We start from the raw sequence: 22,229 nt of genomic DNA, 5'->3' as shown, positions 1-22,229 counted from the left end.
GGTCCATTAATAATTTTTGTAGGTTTAGCACAAATATGTGTAACAAATATAAAAATACTTATTTTGACAATATTTCTGTGCTGTTTCCAACAGAATAGACAATCAAACACCATCAAGCTCTGTAGTACAGAACTCATTCCCTATACATGCAGTTAATGGAGACAGTGGAGACAGCACACCATCTCCTCCTCATATTGCAAGCAGACCCAAAAATACACCAGCACCAAAACCACTTACAAGCCAGTCTGATGACGTTGGTAAGAATACAGCCTATTCGACTACTTGATTATTATCTTTTTTCAGGGAACTCCGTATTAATTATAGGAAGTAGTGTGCTAGCTAGTCTGGACTATGGCAGCATTTTCATGTATGAAGTCAGATGTGGTGCAGGTAAAAACTTCACTAAAAATAATAATTAGTCTTATAGTGCGCTCCCAACTGTTCTTTGGCATGCCAGGACTTGCTTTCGGCACCTTTCAGATTTTGCATCAAATGCTTGCACTTGTGATTGGTTCCACTCATGAGCTCCCAGCCAGAGTAAATCTGTGCTGAAAGTGGGGTTTGTAGTTTCTGCAGATGAGTGGATTTGCACTGACTACGAGCATCTTTCAGCAGGGAACTTCATTTTCAGTTTTCAGCAAAAAAAATCAAAAAAAAAATCAGCACACTTTAGAGTGCACTCCTGAGTCTTTCCTTTGAATTTGGGTCGCCTAACATCATGACATCAGTGGACTATGGTGGTTAAGGGAGCTAAGGATCTGTACTGCTACCTCTAACTTACATGTATGTGGTGTTCCATTTCCCCCCTTCGTGCTGCTTCAAATACTGTTCTGAAGAATCTCCTGGCCATTTGAAGCAGCTTTTGGGGAGGAAGAGCTGTTGTGGAATGTGTGCTGAAAGTGAAAGAATGATGTTTGATTTATTTCTTTACCTACTTTAAGTTATTAATCATAAGCAATCTGTTTCTAAGAGAGAGAAAATTATAAAACAAGGCTGTTTGTGATCTCCAGCGTTGCCTATCAGTTGACAGAAGGAAATTGGTCAGTGGAATGTGCAGGGAGGCAATTTTGATTGTCCCCCTGCATCACCCCCCCCCCCAAAAACCCCTAAGCTGCTTTGGAGGGTCCCTCAAGTTTATGAAACAGATGTAGAGGATGCACAGTATGTACAGGGAGGAAAATGATTTACAGTTGAAAGCTTCCCTTCTGTCAGTGTACAGACACTCCTGAATACTACCCTGTTTATTTAAATTAAGACTTAAATAACCAAGAAAGGCAAACTTAAACTGCTTGCTTGGTACAAACATTCAGATCTAAACAATAATATTTGAAACATCATCATATGTTATCTTTTTTTAATGAATAGAAAGAAACAGTTTTGCTTTTCTAAATTCAGAGAAAGCATTCAGCAGTGTAGAATTGCCATACTGCTTTGAATCCTTTTGAAGGGTTGAACCCAGAAAAAGCCCACAGAGGGGCTGGCCGAAACTGGATTGCCACCCGTCGTTTCCCTGGCAGTGCCCTGAGCTGTTGCTTGGGTGGCTAAAAAGAAAGTGGGATGTGATCTCCAAGAAAACATGATTCATTATTAGAAATAGTCATCTTTTGCAATAGATAATTAAACATCTTCTTTGGCAAAGCGATAGCAGACAAAAGTATATTAATGGCAATGCTAAATTTCTTGTTTAAACGTTTACCTAGCAAGTGGTTTCTAAAAAAGGCTCAATAACTTTGAGGGCAGGGGTCAGGAATTTTACTTTTTGAAATATGGGAACCCTAGTACAAGCTGAAAATAAAATAAAAGGTCTTTCCATCTCAATTTTAAAAAATGTATGACCATGTTAATTGTACTATCAACTGAATTAAAAATCAGTAGTTACCAGTGATTTCATCTAAAGAAGTGCCTATTGGCTATTAGTATTAGTATTACTTCATTACTATGGGACACAGGTGGTGCTGTGGTTTAAACCGCTGGCAGATCATAAGGTCAGCAGTTCAAATCCTCGTGATGGGGTGAGCTCCCATTGCTTTGTCCCAGCTCCTGCCAACCTAGCAGTTCAAAAGTGTAGCAGTGTGAGTAGATAGATAGGTACTGCTGCTGTGGGAAGGTAAACAGCATTTCCGTGCGCCAGAGCGGTTTAGTCATGCTGACAACGTGACCCGGAAAGCCGTCCACAGACAAACGCCAGCTCCCTCAGCCTGCAAATGGAGATGAGTGCCACACCCCATAGTCAAATTTGACTGGACTTAACCATCCAGGGGCCCTTTACCTTTACCTACTACTGGAACTGCAGTCTTGTGTATTCTTAGGTGCAATTCCCTTGCCCCTCCCGTTCTCATAATACTAGAACTTGGAACTATAAATGGAGTAGAATGTTGGAAGAATCAGGACAAAGGGAAGTACTTATTCATACAGCACATAGCTAAACTGTAGAATTTGCTCTCATGAGAGGTAGTGAAGGCCAGCAGTTTGGATAGCTTTAAAAGAGGATTAAACAAATTCATGGTGGTTATGGTCTGCCTCTACTATTGAAGGCAATATGCCTCTGACTATCAGTTGCTGGGAACTGCAGGTGGGAAGCATACAGTTGTGCTCAGGTTCTGCTTGCACGCTTCCCATGGGTATCTGGTTGGCTACTTGAGATCAGGGTGCAGCAGGCTCTTCTTATTTTCGTATGTAAAGAATAGCAGTGGCTGCCAATTTGCTACCACACTACGTGCATGTTGAAACTGATGCATAAAGCCATATACAGCATGGAACAAGAATACTCCCATCTCATCCCTTATACCACATTGACCACTATGCTTTGCAGGAGAGGGCATCCTGCATATACTATCTTGTCAGGCGGTCCATTTGGAACCTCCCATTATATATCGGGCAGGTGCTGTCTATAGTGGGGTTTTTGTCACATGTTAAAGTCTTTTCTCTTTTAACAAGCCATTTAATTGGAAACTTTTATCCCAGTTGAGGATATTGGAAATAGTTTTAGCATATGTAATTATTTTATATATGTTTTTATTGTATTGTGGAAATGCTTTGAGATACAGTTGTACCTTGGTTCTCAAACAGAATCCGTTCTGGAAGTCCGTTCGACTTTTGAAAACCAAGGCACGGCGTCTGATGGGCTGCAGGAGCTTCCTGCACTCAATCGGAAGCTGCGGAAGTCGCATCGGACGTTCGGCTTCCCCCAAAAGTTTGCAAACTAGAACACTCACTTCTGGGGTTGCGGCGTTCGGGAGCCAAAACGTTTGAGTCACAAGGCGTTTGAAAACCAAGGTGCAACTGTAGTTAATAGGAAACAATTCATAAACGAACGAACTAAATTATAGGCTTCTACTACTTAGTTTCGAGTGAAGTAAAAACACTGTTTGTGGAGCCTGAAGAGGAAAGAAGAATCTGACTAATACATTTATGGGTCTCATGTTTTTTACACCAGGCATCTAAATGTTGCCTTTTTATTTTTATAATATTTTTATTGTTTTATTATGACATCAATTTTCCTTTATCTTTTAAAATTCAGGATGTAACTTCATGTTGTCAATACAATATCTTCTCTTTTTCTGCATCCTAGTTAATTGTGAGTCAACTATGATGGAGACTGATAATCATTCTGCCTCTGAAACTCTTATGGATTCTGGTGAGGCATCTTCTACATCTGTAGACTGTACTCCAGCTACTGTAGAACCTTCTTTAGCAACAGAAGTTACTAGCAACTCTGAAAGCAACACATCTACAACTGCTCCCAGTGTATCTGCTGGGCTTGATGCTGTTGCTCCCACAGATACTGCATCTTCTAGTACAAGAAGTAATGTAACTACAGAAGCAGCGAAACCAAGAGACTCTTCAACTGTGTCTGGGGAAACTGTAAGGCAACAGCCTGGTAGCAACAGCATAGAACCTTTGCCCCCAGGGTATGTGGGTTTTGTTCTCATTAATAATATAATAATGCTTAGACCAGAAAAGTTATCCTTAGATGTAGAAATGTTATTAATTCCCTTAGTTGTCTATTGGACAGGTTCAGGTAACAAAGAGTCTGGTGAACCCTTAAAGACTAACCAGTTTATTATGGCATAAATTTTAATGGATTGCTGTCCATTTCATCATATTACATCATGAACACTGAAGTCAGAGGAAAATGAAATTTAGAAAGTACAGATAGCGTATTAGATATGTAACCAAGAGCAGTAATTCACAAAACAATTGTTGATAATACAGACATCCTGGTATTCATAAGCCACTTGAAACATGTAGTGTTATTAAAATCCATCATCCCAGTTCAATCCACAAGTGACTGCATTGATCCTTTTGACGTATTGTAAGTCAGTGTTTTTATGCTTTAAGTTCCTTTGTTCAAATATTGCTACTTTAAGGTTATTTACCAGGATGGTTAAAGAGTTGTCTTACTAGTTTTTAACTAGTTTTTAAGATTTATGCTCATTTATTGTTTTGCATAGGGTCTAGCATGTTTTTCCTTTGTAGAATGCAGAAGAGCATTGCTGACAAATGATGACACATATCAGGTTGGAAGATGAACAGGAGAATGAATGTTCTAGATAACATTATTCAGTCTTGAAATAATGTTGCAGAGCAGACATATGGACAGAGTTGGCATCTGAGTCTGATACATAGTGGTCCTCGTTTTCCTGTTTCTTACTGAATTGGATGTAGATTAAGTTAGTTTATCTTAATTCCCATTAAAATCAATGTGTCTTAAGTCATGTCTAACTTGACCTAAGTTCAGCCAATTTTGTCTGGATCTAACCTGTTGTATATAAAAAGCATGACCAAAAGATGGTCAGTGCTTGCAGATGAGTAGAGCAGTGATTGGGAACTGATTTTCGCCAGTGAGCTGCATCCTTAAAACCCCTGCCACTTGTGGGCTGCCACTTGTGGGCTGACTGACAATTGTGCACAACCACCCACCTGCTAGCCACCTAAAGTCATAATGACACCAGGTGATTGACAGCTGTCAAAACTCAAAAGAGGCCACTAGCCTCCAGTCAGCTGACTAGTGGTCACAGCAACCTCCTTTGAAGGTGGACTGTTTGGCAGTGGAAAACACAGTGGCCTCCTGAAACTGATTCATGATTCATGGTTACAGCAAGCCCATTTGAAAGCCACTTGAACAAAGTAATTTGGATCCAGTCCTCCAAATTGACTTCAAAAGGCCTTGATGCAGATGAAAAATGCTCTTTTTGGAGAAAATGGTTTGAATTGAAGCTGCTTCCTGAAAATGAAGAAAGTGAGCCCCCTTAACTGCATTGGAGCGTTCCTGAAAGGAAAGATTCATTAAGTGAATCTTTCAGAAAGTGACAACACTATTTTCTGTTAATGGTGTTTTACCTCTTTTGTATTTTTATAGATGGGAACAGAGAAAGGATCCTCATGGTAGAACATATTACGTTGATCACAACACAAGAACAACAACCTGGGAAAGACCGCAGCCTTTGCCACCAGGGTAATAGATAAGTTGTATGTTGATTTGCTGTGTGTCATTTTACTTACTAAATACACAAATTGAAATATTTTTTAGAGGATTGTGTTAGTTATGGAATTTTCTGTGCAATTCCTTAATGCTTGTACAGTGGTACCTCTGGTTGCGAATGGGATCCGTTCCGGAGTCCCATTCGCAACATGAGCAGAATGCAACCCGCATCTGCGCGTGCTCGGGTCGTGATTTGCCGTGTCTGCACATGTGTGTGACGTCATTTTGTGTGTCTGCGCATGCGCGAGCGGCGAAACCCAGAAGTAACCCTTTCCGGTGCTTCCGGGTCGCCGCGGGACGCAACCTGAAAAAAAGTATCATGAAGCAAATGCAACACGAGTTATGACTGTATTTAATAATTTTCCTTAGAAGCAGAGATGCAAAAAAATTGCTCACGCATGTATCTTTATTTTTTAAAGACCCATAAATGTGGCTCCTAAGGTACATTAACTCAAAGACATTCACAGAAGACAAGTTCCCCTTTCTTGTTCTTTCTCCCTCGGTCATCCGTGCCCTCTGGAGGGTGAGGGACCCTCCTAAACAATTGGATGTGATGTAGGGCCTGCTGATACAGGGGTGGGGAAGTCACCCAAAATTAGATGGAGGTCTACAGAAGGAAGAGGTGACGGGAGTTGTTTGGACATTATTAATGTAATACTTTAGGATCCAAGCTATAGTAAATGAATTTTTCTGTAGTTTTCTTTGCATGTTGGTATTGTAATACTACTGTCCTCTAAAAACTTTGGTATGCAAGTAACTGAATTTTGTCATCTGCTGGTAGTGCTATCAGGAAGCTGGAGGAAAATGCTGAAATGGCAGGGCATACCTTGCCTTTTATCTATTTGTTCTGTTCATTTTTTTATAGAAAAGTTCAGATTGTTATGAATTAGGCCATACTGCTGGATCTCTGTATTCAAATTAGTTACGTTTTTTTGGGATGACTTTCAGCGAGTCTCACCAGCAGCTTGCTCCTAAGTGGAGGGATGAGTAGCCTCTGTATCCAAAGCTTCAAATGGCTCTCATTTAGAACCCATGTAACTATTGATATTATAGCTCCATCAGCGTGTTTCGTGCTTTACAAAATAGAGGATAAATCCATGCTCCAAGGAACATACAATCTACAATTTGCTAAGGAGGTTGGGATAAATAAGAAGAATATGCATTTCAATTACATGTTTTTACGCTTACAAATGGGGTGTCTGGCCTTAGTTTTCAAATGCTTTGATTACAAGATTGAGAACTGTCTTTGCAGCAGATTTCTCACTTAGAATTCTGTCATAGACCTTTCTTTTGGGATTTTTTCTTTGCTTGTAAAGCAAATTTAGTTTGTGCTTATTTTGCATTCTAATTCCTTCCTTTCTTGAGAGAAGAAAATTGCATATTTTTCCTGCGTGCATGTTTCAGAACTTGCACTGATACCAGAAGAAGCAAAATTCAGTTGTGTTGCTACTGCAGGAGACAGTACAACTAAGATTTAGCATGCACTATTCTGTCACTTAAACTGTTTCAAAAAATGACTTTGTGCTACTTAACACTGGCAGAAACTCAGAGGCAGGTATTTAAGTCTGTGTTTGTTTTCTGATCCCACACTTTATTTTATAATATTGTAATTAGAAAGAACATTTGAAAGGCTTAGATTTATAAGGCAAAATAATGAAGAAAATGTAGTAAATTATTTTTGCATTTTGACTGGAAAGAAAATAGCTTCCAATGTTTCTTAGGTGGGAAAGAAGGGTGGATGATCGTGGCAGAGTTTATTATGTGGACCATAATACAAGAACAACAACATGGCAACGACCTACGATGGAATCTGTCAGAAACTTTGAACAATGGCAGTCCCAACGAAATCAACTGCAGGGAGCTATGCAACAGTTTAACCAACGATACCTCTATTCGGTAAATTTACAAAGTTATGAAACATTTTGAGTTCTTGTTTTTCTCTTTGCCTTCCATTAGATGTTTGATACATGTTATATGTAGTTACATACTGAGACCATGTTATATATCATGGCTGGGTTCAGATGTATTGCAAAGCTATGGTTTCTTGATTGGCTTGTTTGGACATTTGTCCATAGCTTCGTAAACCATTGAGTTCTGACTTACTATGTCCATTTGTTTATAATTGTTATTCCAGATTCCCCTGGTTTAGGTATAATGAACAACTCTGGCTTAATGCTGGGGAACTCTGCACCAAAGCTGGTGTTCAAGGGGAAGGGGAAGATGAAGAAGCAGTGCACATGATTCTTATAATAAACCATGCAGCCGTTGTCTTTCACTGAGTGGTCATGGACCAAAGTTTGTTTGGGGCTTGGCAAACCTGGATCTGAAACCACAGTTTGAAACCGATTTTGTAGCTGAAGTTTTCAGTAACGCTGGTTTGCTGGTATGTCTGAATTCAAAGGAGGAATTCCTAGGTGCAGGGTTTCCTGAAGACTTACAGTGCCTCATTGTTAAGGCTTAGCTTTCAAGCTAGAGCTTTGAAACTTGTGTTGTTGTTTTTTCATTTGTGTCTTCAGAAGTAGCAAACTGGTTGGATCTAGTCATAAGTTAGTTTCACATAGATTGTACTGAAATTAATGTGAAAAGTCAGCTTCATTTATTTGAACATGAACAAAGTGCAACTAAACTTAGTCTTGTCCCATTCCTTTTGCAAGCTGATTATGTTATGAATCTATCTGAAGAAGATTAATAACCAATAATAGAACCGTAGCCAGTGTGCCAACTTTTCACTGACGTTCACAGTGCAGAATCTCTGTGGAGATCACTGTGCTTTATGGACAATTCTGAACTGTTTTTATTTAAATCTAAATTTCACGAGACAACTCTGTTGCTTAGATTGTATTGATATTCCAAATTATTTAAACTAGGTGTATACCTGTCTGAGATGCATTCCTTCCCCATGTGCAGATAACCATGTGGGTTTAGAAGAGCGGAGGGTGATAGATCATACAGTCTTGAGTATATATATTGTTATATGGTGGGTACCCACAACATTTCACAAAAAGTGGAAAAGCCAACTGATCACCTCTTGTTCAAATGCAGTCCAGATTTAGTCTACTTGTGTTGGCCTTAAACATGGGGAGTGTTTTACCTAGTTAGAAGCAAAATTATCAACAGGCCACCTGGAATAAAAAAGAGATGAATTACATTAGACAAGGAGATGATCCCTTCTTTCTATATCTCCTTCTCTGTGAAGAAAGCTTGCAAAGTGAATAGTGCTACGTCTCACACAGCACATGTTCAGCCTGTCTGTTGTGGAGAAAGAAAGAGAGAAAGCCACCTGGAAATCTGAAGCTGGAAATGGTAGGATAGAAAGGATGTAAAATTTTTAAAAATCATTTAAATTTAGTTGTGAAGAGAAGCTTGTTAAATATAGAAATAGTGCTTTTTATAGACATTTTTTATTTTTTTTTTAAAAAATTATTGTATATTTTGTCTTGTGTCTTCAACCAGGCTTCAATGCTGACTGCGGAAAATGATCCACTTGGTCCCTTACCACCAGGCTGGGGTAAGAAATGTAAATAGCTTTGTGAAATAGACACCTATTTATAGTTAACTTTGCTTTAAATGGTTCATTTCTATTACAGAAAGGAGAGTTGATTCAAATGATAGAGTGTATTTTGTAAATCACAACACAAAGACAACACAGTGGGAAGATCCACGGACTCAAGGGTATGTTCATGTGTGTTTTCTATTCATAAACCGAGGCTAAAGTAGGTGTAAGGTGATTGGGGTTTTAAAAAAATATATTACGTTTATATTTTCAGCTTACAAAATGAAGACCCCCTCCCTGAGGGCTGGGAAATCAGATACACCAGAGAAGGTGTAAGATACTTTGTTGATCATAATACACGAACAACTACCTTCAGTGATCCTCGTACTGGTAAATCTTCTGTGTAAGTGAGATGTTGATGGAGATTTTAAAATATTTGCATTCATAGTACATAGGAATAATAGTTTTACTGCTTAGGTAGTAGGCAGTGGATATCTTATGAATTTTGGTGGTGGCTAATTGATTCAATATGTACACGGGTTGTTTAAGGTGTACATGAGTTACACCTTATGAGATGTGACTTTTTAAGCATTAGATGATATTTTAAAACTGACCTTGAAGCATGAAGCATGTATGCTGCAACCTTTTCACTATATCTGAAGGAAATCTACAAAACTGCTGAGGAGTTGAAAGTGTTGTAAAATCTTAATTTTCTGCTTAGTAAATTTAGCTATATTTCCTTACAGAAATAAAGGACCACAAATTGCTTATGAACGCAGCTTTAGGTGGAAGCTAGCTCATTTCCGCTACTTGTGTCAGGTAATGCTGATCAAATGATAGTGTAAACTTCAATTTGCATTTTGTATTTTTAAAATTTGCATATTTTATTTCATGATTTACTGTCTGTTTGTAGTCAAATGCTCTTCCAAGCCACGTGAAGATCAATGTATCCAGACAAACATTGTTTGAAGATTCCTTCCAACAGGTAAGACAATGTTTACATTATCAAACCTGGTAACTAAAGTAAAAACTGTATAGTGAATTTGCTTCATCTTAACATTGTTATATGCCAAAGGAAATTTCATATTTTAAAACTCCATTAAAGCTGTAAAATATTAGAAAGCTTTTAACTTTTGATAATTTGAATAGCTAGATTCTGTCCTAACAAATCTTCACTTACCTAGTGTCTAGTAGGAAATAATTTGTGTAATTATTCTGTATAGGACTGAGTCAACATGTGGGAGGGCTTTTCATTTCAAGGAAAAGATGTTCTGGGGCTACGTAAACTAAGGGAAAATATTTGCCTGTCTGTCATGTGGAGGTGGGAGGAAGGAACGATTTCCACATTGTCTAGGCACCGTTATATTTTGAGAAAATGTGGAGCATTACTCAGTTACCTGAAAGGGATAAAAACAAACCCATCTTCATAACCAAGTGTGTGGAGCATTACCCAGTTACCTTGGTAATATAGATGTTTCCTCCCACTTCACAAACGCAGTGCTGCCCCATTTTCCTTCAGAGATGATGCTATATAGCCATCATTGACTAATTCACCATTTCATGGATTGCATGATCCATAACTGGCTGGGAGCATGTACAGTGGTACCTCGAGTTACAAACACCTCAGGTTACAAACGTTTCAGGTTACAAACTCCGCTAACCTGGAAGAGTTACCTCGAGTTGAGAACTTTGTCCCAGGATGAGAACAGAAATCGTGTGCTGGCGGTGCAGCGGCAGCAAGAGGCCCCATTAGCGAAAGCACGCCTCTAGTTAAGAAAAGTTTCAGGTTAAGAATGGACCTCTGGAACGGATTAAGTTCGTAACTAGAGGTACCACTGTAGTAAGAGAGAAGAAAGTGACATCTGAAAAACTGTAGAGAGGGAACAAAGTATCTGCAGAAAAAAGATACGTTGGGAGAGTTAAACACCCCTTAAATTTTTAATGGATAAATTTGTTTAATTCTATATAAAACCACACCAAATTGTATCAAAATTCATGTGTAATATATTCTATGAAGTTGTTTACTATTTTGTCTTGTATTGTTCAACATTACTTTCATTTGCATTCACCAATTTGTATGCAGATAATGGCTTTAAAACCCTATGACTTGCGAAGACGATTGTACGTTATATTCAGAGGAGAAGAAGGATTGGATTATGGTGGCTTAGCTAGGTAAATTATTAAGAATTTCTCTTGGATTTTTTCTTGTATGTATTTATTGGCTAGAAACCTACCTTGCTCCATAACTTTATGGAGTATCTGGAGAAAAAAAGAGAGGTGGGTTATTGAAGTTGCCTGCATGATAAACTAAACTAGAGATTGTGCTGGTAAGAGACTGCTTTAACAGTTTTCTTATGAGAATATCCTTGCTTATCGAGGTTTTAAGTGTGGTCTGGAAAAAAATCATAGGGGAAACTGGAGAGGCTTGACATTTAAAATGTAATGAACATGCTGGGAGCAAACGATTGGGGAAGTTGAGATGGTTCAGCATTCCTTTTTCTGTGACCAAAAGAACTTGGAGCTTTCCCCAAGCAAGTCTCTCCTCTCATAATCTTTGGCAGCAAAGGGGCTTTCTAGGTTTAGGATGAGGAGGCTGAGAGGAAATACACTGAGTTCAAGTCTCCTTTTTGAAATCTTCTCAGTGGTAAATATTTTCTTGAAGCCCAGTCCTCAGCAGTGAAGGAAAACTGCATGCATACTAGGTTTATTCAGAGCATTTTTATGGAATAGCCAGGGGCTTTTCTTCTGCAAAGGTAGGCGATATATACCATGGGAAAAGACTCTTAACTGGGCAATTGGGCAGCTTCCGAGACTTTCAGCGCATATATATATATATATATATATATATGGAAGTTGGAGCTTGCAAGTAGATTGTATCTGTGCACTATACGCTAAATTGTATAGATTCATAAATTATGGCTTGAAGTTGGATTGTTTTAGTTAACTGTGACTGCCATTAGTATGAAGCAGCAGCAGTCACTTCCATGCTTCTCCCAGCTGTGCTGATAGGAAGAGTGTGAGAGTCCAAGGCTCATTTGGGCCCATTCCAATGACAATAAGCCATGTTTTATTGTTGTGTCCAAATGAGGTCTGTGCATTTTCTGTGTGCAAAGGGGAATCTCTGCTGTGAGCATGCAGCACACTCTTGAAGTGGGGAAATTGATTTTAATTGAATGTATGAGACAGAAGAGAGGGACACGGGTGGCGCTGTGGGTTAAACCACAGAGCCTAGGACTTGCTGATCAGAAGGTCGACGGTTCGAATCCCCGTGACGGGGTGAGCTCCCGTTGCTCAGTCCCTGCTCCTGCCAACCTAGCAGTTCAAAAGCACTTCAAAGTGCAAGTAGATAAATAGGTACTGCTCCGGTGGGAAGGTAAACGGCGTTTCTGTGCGCTGCTCTAGTTTCATCAGAAGTGGCTTAGTCATACTGGCCACATGACCCGGAAGCTGTACGCCGGCTCCCTCGGCCAATAAAGCGAGATGAGCGCCGCAACCCCAGAGTCGGTCACGACTGGACTTAATGGTCAGGGGTCACTTTACCTATGAGACAAAAAGTTGTTGAACTCAGAAATATATAAAAAATCAGAATTGGGAAATTCTGACAACAGCCAGTGGATCATAACTCCAGATTATAAAGACTTCCTAGAAAAAAGGATAAAAACTGTTATTGGGTGATTTGCCATTTTCTATATGTTAGTAACTTGGGGGATCAGATTAAGGTTGCAAATATTGAAATGTTGGGCCACATGACTTCAGGGCTTTTCGCTTGTGTGTATTATATAATACTGCCAAATCAAATATTCATGTAATACTAGACAGTTGAATGCCAGGTTGGGAAAGAAATGTAAGAAGTACTTTGAAAGCTCTTCCTGCAGGCTTGCACCCAGCAATGGGAAACCACTTTTTTTTAGTTTAAAGCCATATTGTCTGTTCAGCTGGGTGATTGCCTGCAGTAAATTGTTTCAAAGCATTCTTCATTACCTTTGACATAAGGCTGTATCTTATATATTTAATGTCAATTTTTATGAATGCTTGGAGACACCAGTGTTAGATTTTTGTGTTTTATTTATTGTAAATTTTTGTAGAGAATGGTTCTTCTTGCTTTCCCATGAAGTGCTGAACCCTATGTACTGTCTATTTGAATATGCTGGAAAAAGCAACTACTGCCTACAGATAAATCCAGCATCAACAATAAATCCAGATCATCTTTCATATTTCTGTTTCATTGGACGGTTTATTGCCATGGTGAGTTTGATCATTTTTTGTTTCAAACTGTATGTTTTTCTTTCTGGAGTGTTTCGTATTTGAGTACACATGGCTGTCTGTCATACTTGGATTTCATTCACCAGCAATTCAATCAAGTATTTCGCTGAATGGTTATAACAAGCATGTGAAGAAGAGATTGGTACATTTTCTATCATTGTCCTAGACTCTAGGACCCAGAGGTTGAGTTCATTTGTTTTTTAAAATATGTTTTGCTTATTTCAAAAAATGTATATACCTCTTGATTGTAAAAAAATCTGTTGTTTACAAAAATAAAAAAATAAAAATACTACCACTAAAAATAATTAATAACAGTTTAAAACAGTTCAGAAAATTAAAATCAGCAATAAACTAAAAGCATAATTAAAACACACATGAACATTCTAGGTATCAGGGTAGACATTTCTAAACAAAAATGTTTTTAGCACCGAAATAAAGCACAGTGAAGGTGCCTGCCTGATATCAACAGGCAGGGAGCTACAAAGTGTTGGTGCTGCCACACTAAAATACTGATTTCTTACAAATGTGGAATGGGTATTAAATGGCATGTGTAACAGTAGTTTCGCAGGTTGAAGCAGTCAAGTAAGCGTTTATGGGGTAAGGAGATCTCACAGCAAACTGGTTCCAGACCTTTGGAACAAAGGCTTTTTAGAGAAGTTAAAGAACCACATACCTTGCTCTGGGCATGATTCATTATAATTTAATATTGATAAAGACCCAGCATTATACTAGATACAGTAGTGCATTTGAATTTAAAAGGTACTCGCCAAAGTGAGTGAAGGGATAATGGAATGACAAAGGAGATTCAATGAAAGTGAAAAGCAGTGTATATTGTATTTTTTTGGGCAGAAGAGACCAAATATATTTACTGAGTCTTCTAAATTAAATTCTAAATTAATTGTAATTACCTAGCAATGAAATATTGGGGTCAGAATTGACAATTTGCTGAAAATATCAGCCCAGTATGCCACATCAGCAAAACAGGAATTCATAGTGCATTCCTATTCCTGTCTTCTCAGATAAGTGTATGTAGGTATTGCAGCTTCAGTATAAGGAGGTTCAGTCATACCTTGGTTGACATACGCCTTGCGATTCGAACGTTTTGGCTCCCGAATACCGCAAACCTGGAAGTGAGCGTTCTAGTTTGCGAACGTTCTTTGGAACCCAAACGCCCGATGCGGCTTCCGATTGGCTGCATGAGCTTCCTGCAGCCAATTGGAAGCTGTGCCTTGGTTTCTGAACGTTTTGGAAGTCAAGGTACCACCGTATAAGGGAAAGGCTGAAAATAAAAGAGCAAGTATGTTGCAGTTGTGCAGCTGTGTATTGCCCCCATATTAACAAAACTACTTTGAGTGCCCGATGTCAGAGTCACTCACAATTAACATGTGTTTAACTTAAGCAATCTCAAATTTATGCATTTGGAAGACTGGCCAGTTGAAATCACACAAATTAAATGCATGGAAGGCGGAGAGCTTAAAAGCTCTTTTTGTGCAGGGTTTTCCTGGCATGGAAATAACTTTTAAACTCTCCGCCTTGCTTACCAGGCTCTGGGAGGCTCTCATGAGATCTCAGATGGGTCCAGCAGAGCCTAGTAAGCAAGTCTGAAAGCTTAAAAGCTCTCTGCCTTTTTGTTGCAAGAAGTTGTTTTGACTACACACGATTTCAGCTTTACTTGCTATCCCTAGAACGTAACTCCCACATAAGATGCAAGTGATCTGTACAGAAAATGGATATAAAGGAACCAGAGGTATTGAACAAGTTCCTTAAATGCTTAAGGAATTGGACATTTAGCTTAGGAACATGGGGCAAATCCCATAGAGCAGGGGCGAATAACCTGTGGCTTTACAAAAGTTGTTTAGCATCTATTGTCTTTGGCCATGTGAGGGCTTATGGGAATTATGAGTCCAACAATATCAAGAAGGCCACAGTTTCCCTACTCCTACTACATTTTTACATACTTAGGAATAATATGCAAATTGAAAAAAAGCAAATTCATAATTGCACTATGGAAATGAGAAATCACACAATACTGTATAGAAAATGTGTTTTGTAGCATTCCTTTGTTCTAATCTACTTAAAAGATTTGACTAGGAAAGAATCTTTGATAATTTCTCTGGAGCTTCTTGGGACAATCTGAAGGCCCCCTGGTGGCAACATGTTGAATTTGCATTATGTAATCTTTCTCTCTGCATTTGGCAGCTAATCACATTTATGTTCCTATGCACATTCTTATAACAGAACTCTTTCATTTTAAAAGTTATCACCGTATTTATTTTTCATCTCATTCATTCTCTTCAGGTTAGACACCTCAATGTACTGTATATCCTTAATTGGCCAAACTTTATACTGTACTGAGCAGTAGACTCATCTAAATAATTCATGTAATGAGAATCTGGCTGCAAGACTTTGATGTGCTCTGCTAGTTTAGTCTGCATTTGAAGGGATATTACTCTGATAATGAGAATCATGTTATCTTCTGGTTTATTGATTTAGAGTGTTTATTCCATTGGTATTAGTTCTCCCTAAGATTACTATTTTCTATAAACAGTCACCACTTTTCAGAGTGATGCACCTGAAGCTGAAATACTGAATTGTTGTTACTTAAATCCTTAACAGGCATTGTTTCATGGCAAATTCATTGATACTGGGTTTTCCCTGCCATTCTACAAGCGCATGTTAAATAAGAAACTCACAATAAAGGATTTGGAATCTATTGATACTGAATTTTATAATTCCTTAATTTGGATAAGGTTTGTAAATCTTTTCAGAAGTTCACTATTTTTTCTGTCATATTAGTAAAGTGATTATATTTCATTTATCTTTGGTTAATTTTCCTCTTTAGGGACAACAACATTGAAGAGTGCAACTTAGAAATGTACTTCTGTGTTGACATGGAGCTTCTAGGAAAAGTTACCTCGCATGAGCTGAAATTAGGAGGCTCAAACTTACTTGTAACCGAAGAGAACAAAGAAGAATACATTGGGTATGGTGCATATATATATATATATATATATATATATATATATATATATTTTTAAAAGACTGTCAAACATTTTTCTTGTAACTTTTCCATCACTATCAATGCATAAATTCACATTCTGTCAGCAGGGGGAAGCTCTTCCCTCCACAACCTTCTGGGCACGGGGGTGGGACCTCTGCAGGGTTGGAATACTCTGTCAAGCAGAATGGGATGAGGTGTGGGGCCCAGGAGAAATTGCCCAAAGTTTGACAGCAATATATCTGAGCAGAGCAAGTATTGCTATTTAATAGGTGTGTGGAAGATGGAACATCAGCTAGTATTAGTTTTTAATTAGTATTAGTACTTTCCTGATTTTCAAAGTGAAAGAAATGTGGGTGGATAAACAAATACATGTTACTATAAAAGTACACTAAAGATTTCGGCAAAGTTTTTCATAACTTTGTGCCAAGAATATACATACATATGTGTGTGCATAAACACATACCTGCATGTATACATAAATAAATAAATGTGTTTCATTTGTGTGTGTGTGTGTGTGTAGAGAGAGGAGGGTAGATCTTGTATTAGATAAGCTTGCTTTTGAGATGGCTTAATGTGCATTTTCTCACAGAGCTTTCATAGTGAGAGTCCAGCCCATAAACTTTCAATAATACATACAAAAAAATTGGATAAACGTCCATCTAGGAGTAAAGTATTGGTAAGAGGATATATGAGACTGTTCTAGTTACAATGTGAAAATAAATAAATCTGGAGTTTCTGGAGCTTATACAAATGTGGAATTAGTGTAGCAGAGTATAATGTTTGCAGCTTGTTTTTAAATAAAGGATTCCACTTTTAGAACTCTAAACTTCTGTTTCAGCCTAATGGCAGAGTGGCGGTTTTCACGAGGAGTACAAGAACAAACCAAAGCTTTCCTTGATGGGTTTAATGAAGTTGTTCCCCTTCAGTGGCTGCAGTATTTTGACGAAAAAGAGTTGGAGGTAATTTTTATTCAAATTTATTTATTTATTAACAAGAAATTTGTGGTGCAGTGGTTTAACTGGGCAAGAATCTTTGATACTAACATAATAAGAGGAAAAATAGTACAAGCAAATGTTTATGTCCGTGTTTGACTAAGGCACAAATAAATAGGCAGGCCTCAAAGGGCTGTGAACATTAGAAAACTTTTAGCTTTCATATTCAGTATGTTCACATAATTAAAGAAGAAACATAATTAAAACAAAATAATTAAAAATAATCTCAGATGAGGAAAACAGAGAGAAATATATAGATTTAATTACAGGTATGTCAGGTATTAGGGACGCAGGTGGCACTGTGATCTAAACCACAGAGCCTAGGGCTTGCCGATCAAAAGGTCGGTGGTTCGAATCCCCTCGACAGGGTGAGCTCCCGTTGCTCGGTCCCTGCTCCTGCCAACCTAGCAGTTCGAAAGCACGTCAAAGTGCAAGTAGATAAATAGGTACCGCTCCGGCGGGAAGGAAAACGGCGTTTCCGTGTGCTGCTCTGGTTCGCCAGAAGTGGCTTAGTCATGCTGGCCACATGACCCGGAAGCTGTACGCCGGCTCCATCGGCCAGTTAAGCGAGATGAGCGCCGCAACCCCAGAGTCGTCCGCAACTGGACCCAATGGTCAGGGGTACCTTTAGCTTTACCTTTATATCAGGTACTGCTCTTTGAAATGTACATATGGTTGTACATTCTCTTGCATTTTGTGACACCAGTACATCTCAAAGCTGCTCCACTTTTCAGTAAGCAAGTTATACAGTTTCTGCCTTCCTTCACTCATATAACGTCCCTTATTGACCATATGGGCTGTCTCCCTGATTCTTGCTATGGAATCTTCTAATGTGGGAGTAGCAAACACACACACACACACACACACACACACACACACACACACAGAGCATATTGCTGTGCAGCTAGCTCTTAACCAGTTCCTTAACAACTAATAAGACCAATTCTTTTAATATATCCTTAAAAATATGATGACTGTATTTGTTAGTGAATCATATTTTGTTGAAAGCTTCATCTCACTTTTCCAGAATCTTTATTTGGGGCAAGACAAGAAAATATCAAGCATGTCAGTATCTGCTGTTGTGCTTCAGGATCTTAAGCTGCTACAGTGCTAAATCATGTGGTCTTTTTACAGGTCATGCTTTGTGGCATGCAAGAAGTTGATTTGGCAGACTGGCAAAGGAACACTGTTTATCGTCATTATACAAGAAACAGCAAGCAAATAATGTGGTTCTGGCAGGTATAATATATTCTTGTTGAAAAAGTCAGCAGATGTGAAATTATTACACATTGGTACGGTTTTTATTTTAGAAATAAAGCCAAAGTTTCTTCCTGGGCTTCTGTGTAACTCCCTCCTGGAAATTAATACAGTGGTACCTTGGTTTGCAACTGCTTTGGATTGCAACCATTTTGGATTAAAACCACATCAAACCCGGAAGTGTGTGTCCCTTTTTTTGGATTACAACCCATTTTTGGGGGGAGGCCCCATTGGTGAAAGTGCGCCTTGGGTTACAACCTGTTTTGGTTTACAACCGGACCTCCGGAATGGATTATGGTTGTAAACCAAGGTACCACTATATATGGGCTTAGCATTACAGCCTGGCTTAATCAGCTTTTAGCATTTTCTGGATCTAGGCAGTAGACGTGTCTGGCACACAGTTTTAACTCCCCAAGCCTTGGTTATATTCTAACACTTACTGGATGCAGGAATTTAGAGAGGTCCAGCCCCTGAACTCATAACACTAATTATATAAACACATATTTGATGTATTTATTCTTATTTGCTTTGGGGTGTTTCATGGGAAGCAATTCAGAAATGAAATGAAATTAGGAAACCAGGTTTAAAATGTAATTCAAAGCTCAAACTATGGGAGTTTGCTTGGTTTAGGAAAGTTTGGTAAGTGAAATGTAATTTTTAATAGGAATTACTTCTGATAGTGGTACACAAGCACATAGTTAGGTCTTAACCAATTGACATTTCAAAGTAATAAAATAAACTTTAAATTTCTCTTAGTTTATAAAAGAAGCTGACAATGAAGTTCGCATGCGACTGATGCAGTTTGTCACTGGTACTTGCCGATTACCACTGGGCGGATTTGCTGAGCTCATGGGTAAGAAAACGTCGTAATATACTGCAAAGTATGTGTAATATACAGTAACATTCCCTGGTCCTTTTAACCTGCATTTTCTCCCAATTATTGAAATATGGTATCATTAATATCTACCCTGCCGTTAACAAAAATACCATTTTAACCTTTAATTTTATTTTTTATTACTCAGGAAGTAACGGTCCTCAGAAATTCTGCATTGAAAAAGTTGGCAAGGAAACCTGGCTACCAAGAAGTCACACATGGTGAGTTGTTGTAACAGAGAGTTCTTTGTTATCTTACGTTTTGTTCTATAGTATGCTTCTTTAACATCAGCCATTCTTCGCAGGGGTTTCTTACCTTTTGGGGCTCAGGGACACATTGGGAATTTTCAAAGTGCTGTGGGCACCATCTCTTGCTTCTTTCCGCTATTCTACAGATCACACTCCCTACCTCAACAGATAGCAGTAAGCGAGTATGCGCACATTCTCTACTTTTCCATAGGGTCTCAGTGAAAATTGGACCCAGTAGAGTTAAAAAGAGTTGTCTTTCATTTGCATGATTTTCACATGCAAAAAACCTACCATCAGACTGAAATTTATATTGAGTAGATTGCATAATAAAAATCACAGATTTATTATTATTATTAATTAGATTTTTATACAGCCCTTTATCAAAAGTTCTCAGGGCAGTTCACAAGATAAAAGCACAAATAAATAAATAAATAGATCCAATGGTTATCAGCACCAATGCACAGATAACAAAGATAATAACAAAACTGCCAACAAATGACAACAAATATGTAAATATTTGAGGATATTTGTATCCTCTCTTATGTTTCCCTTTTTGGCCAAGCACAGCCAGACAGATGTTTCCATCTTTTGTTCATTTCTTACACTGCAAAACTCAAGGGCAATATCAGCCTATGGACAATCAATCTGAATCTGTAAACTTGACTATGTATTTTAATCTAAGTAGACATATCAAAAATGGTCTGCAAACTGGCTATTTATTTTCAGCTTAACATGGGTATTTATGAATCTTCATGAGTTACTTAGTACTAAAGAGGTAAAAATTACTTGCTTATAATCAAACAGCTGTGATTGATATGGTCCTGTGAAAGATGTTTTCAAATGGGATGTAGAGTCTGATTCCCCCCCTCTTCTCTCCTAGTTTTAATCGTTTGGATTTACCGCCTTATAAAAGCTATGAACAGCTAAAAGAGAAGCTGCTTTTTGCAATTGAAGAGACAGAAGGATTTGGACAAGAATAAAAAACAAGTTCAAGGCAAAGTGAAGTTTTGTTGTAGCAGGCTGGAGCAACAAAATTGCACAGTTAGTGGTATATAAGCTGTTTCTTCTGTACAGTGATTTTTCTGGAACTCTAAAAAATGTTCTCCGTTCTTCCACAAAGATATGCAAAACAGTTTTACCTTCTCTACTTTATTTATTTTCCCCTCAAAGACTGGCCAGAATAAAATTGAACATGAAAGACTTTATTTAAAAAAATGTGTATATAAATACACACTAATGAGCTCTAGTTTTATAGAGCTGTAAACTTATTAAACATCACAGCCATTCAGAAGAGTCAGGAGTATCTTTCTTGGTTTTGTTCAGAAAATGTGCAGACTGCTCTGTATTCTTCTCACTTATGCAACATCTCTAAGGGTTATTTCTATTGCATGGCTGTTTTAAAGGTGTTAAAAGGCTTAGGCCAAACACATCCTCGCTATGTAGAAAAATGCTGCTGGCTTTTTGAAATGATAGAATGTGATATTCTGTCAGCTGAATTAAAAAATAATAATTGTAATAGCTGATAACCCAACTTCTGTGTAGCCGAGGTCATAAAGCCTTTATTACTTGCACAAGAGTAATGTACAATAAGATGAATGTGATTGTTAAGACATTGGTGCCACTGTTCTGACTTTTACTGTAGGAGCTGAACAGACTATTATAACTCATTGAGCAGCATTGAAAATTGTTTACATATTACCTTGGGTTATTTCCAAGAGAACAGTAGGTAATCTTCAAGGAAAAAATAAAAAGATTCCTACACATTCTGTCCCAGTCTGGTATCTTACAGGCTTTTAAAAAAAGATATTAGTGATATGTTTCAATTTCATTTGATAAACTAATTAATTTAGGAGGATATGAAAAAGTAATGTGAATTGTTCTCATTTTTTTTAATCTGGATCTAGAAAATCCAAATGGAAGTAGTTACATATGCTTTGCACAACTGAACTAATTTTCTATTAGTCTTCAATACTCTCATCCCTTCAAGAAAAAAAAATCCAGATGTTCCTAATTAAGCAACTCTAAATTTTGTTTTTATATAGGCCAAGGCTTATTTGTCATAAGTGCACAATGTATATAAAAAAATTAAATTGTGTTTGCAGTATTGAGGGGCATTTGCTAAACTGCAAATATGTGTAATAAATTCTACAACTTACTGATGTGAATTATTAAATGCTACTTTTAGCAAATTGTGCTTCCTTATTAGAGTAACATTTTAAATTGCCATTTGTATCATGCTTTCAATATTCACTGTAAATTCCATTAAATTTAACTTATACAGTTTTGTACACACATGAAACAGATTTCCTAGAATTAACATTTCTGTAACATATCAAACTGCAAAAAAAAACTGTAAATGCAGTACGACTCTGCTATATTTGCTCTCATTTTCTCAATATAGCAGTTCAATTCTGCCAAAATCTTATTTTTCTACATATTGTTACACTTTATTATTCATGGATATTAACCTGTGAATGCTTGATAAAAGCACTGCATTGATTAACAGACCTCCTGTCTATCTTGTGTTAGTTACCCTACACACACATATGTATGATTACACCAAAATATCATCTTGATTTTTCTACTCTGATTGGAACCTTAGTCTCTTAGGTTGCC

The 22,229-nt window shown here is 37.8% G+C and overlaps 1 protein-coding gene across 2 annotated transcripts in view; it reads left to right on the top strand.

Moving 5' to 3' along the window:
- WWP1 (WW domain containing E3 ubiquitin protein ligase 1) overlaps positions 1–21,374 on the top strand; it is a 45,624-nt gene extending 24,250 nt beyond the window's left edge. For both annotated transcript variants that reach the window (XM_081013343.1, XM_081013342.1), the window contains exons 7-24: positions 94–257; positions 3,572–3,911; positions 5,363–5,458; positions 7,207–7,381; positions 8,939–8,993; positions 9,073–9,157; positions 9,253–9,381; positions 9,725–9,797; positions 9,892–9,963; positions 11,062–11,150; positions 13,064–13,223; positions 15,858–15,991; positions 16,084–16,224; positions 17,081–17,201; positions 18,369–18,473; positions 19,248–19,344; positions 19,514–19,586; positions 20,494–21,374. In XM_081013343.1, coding sequence (XP_080869469.1) covers positions 94–257; positions 3,572–3,911; positions 5,363–5,458; positions 7,207–7,381; positions 8,939–8,993; positions 9,073–9,157; positions 9,253–9,381; positions 9,725–9,797; positions 9,892–9,963; positions 11,062–11,150; positions 13,064–13,223; positions 15,858–15,991; positions 16,084–16,224; positions 17,081–17,201; positions 18,369–18,473; positions 19,248–19,344; positions 19,514–19,586; positions 20,494–20,593 — 2,209 coding nt within the window. In that variant the 3' untranslated portion in view covers positions 20,594–21,374. The remainder of the gene's footprint in view (positions 1–93; positions 258–3,571; positions 3,912–5,362; positions 5,459–7,206; positions 7,382–8,938; positions 8,994–9,072; positions 9,158–9,252; positions 9,382–9,724; positions 9,798–9,891; positions 9,964–11,061; positions 11,151–13,063; positions 13,224–15,857; positions 15,992–16,083; positions 16,225–17,080; positions 17,202–18,368; positions 18,474–19,247; positions 19,345–19,513; positions 19,587–20,493) is intronic.
- The last annotated feature ends 855 nt before the right edge of the window (positions 21,375–22,229 follow it).

This window comes from Podarcis pityusensis (genome assembly GCF_964106645.2).
Source record: "Podarcis pityusensis genome assembly, chromosome: 7".
Classification (NCBI taxonomy): domain Eukaryota; kingdom Metazoa; phylum Chordata; class Lepidosauria; order Squamata; family Lacertidae; genus Podarcis; species Podarcis pityusensis.
This window is presented reverse-complemented; position numbering and strand designations above follow the sequence as displayed.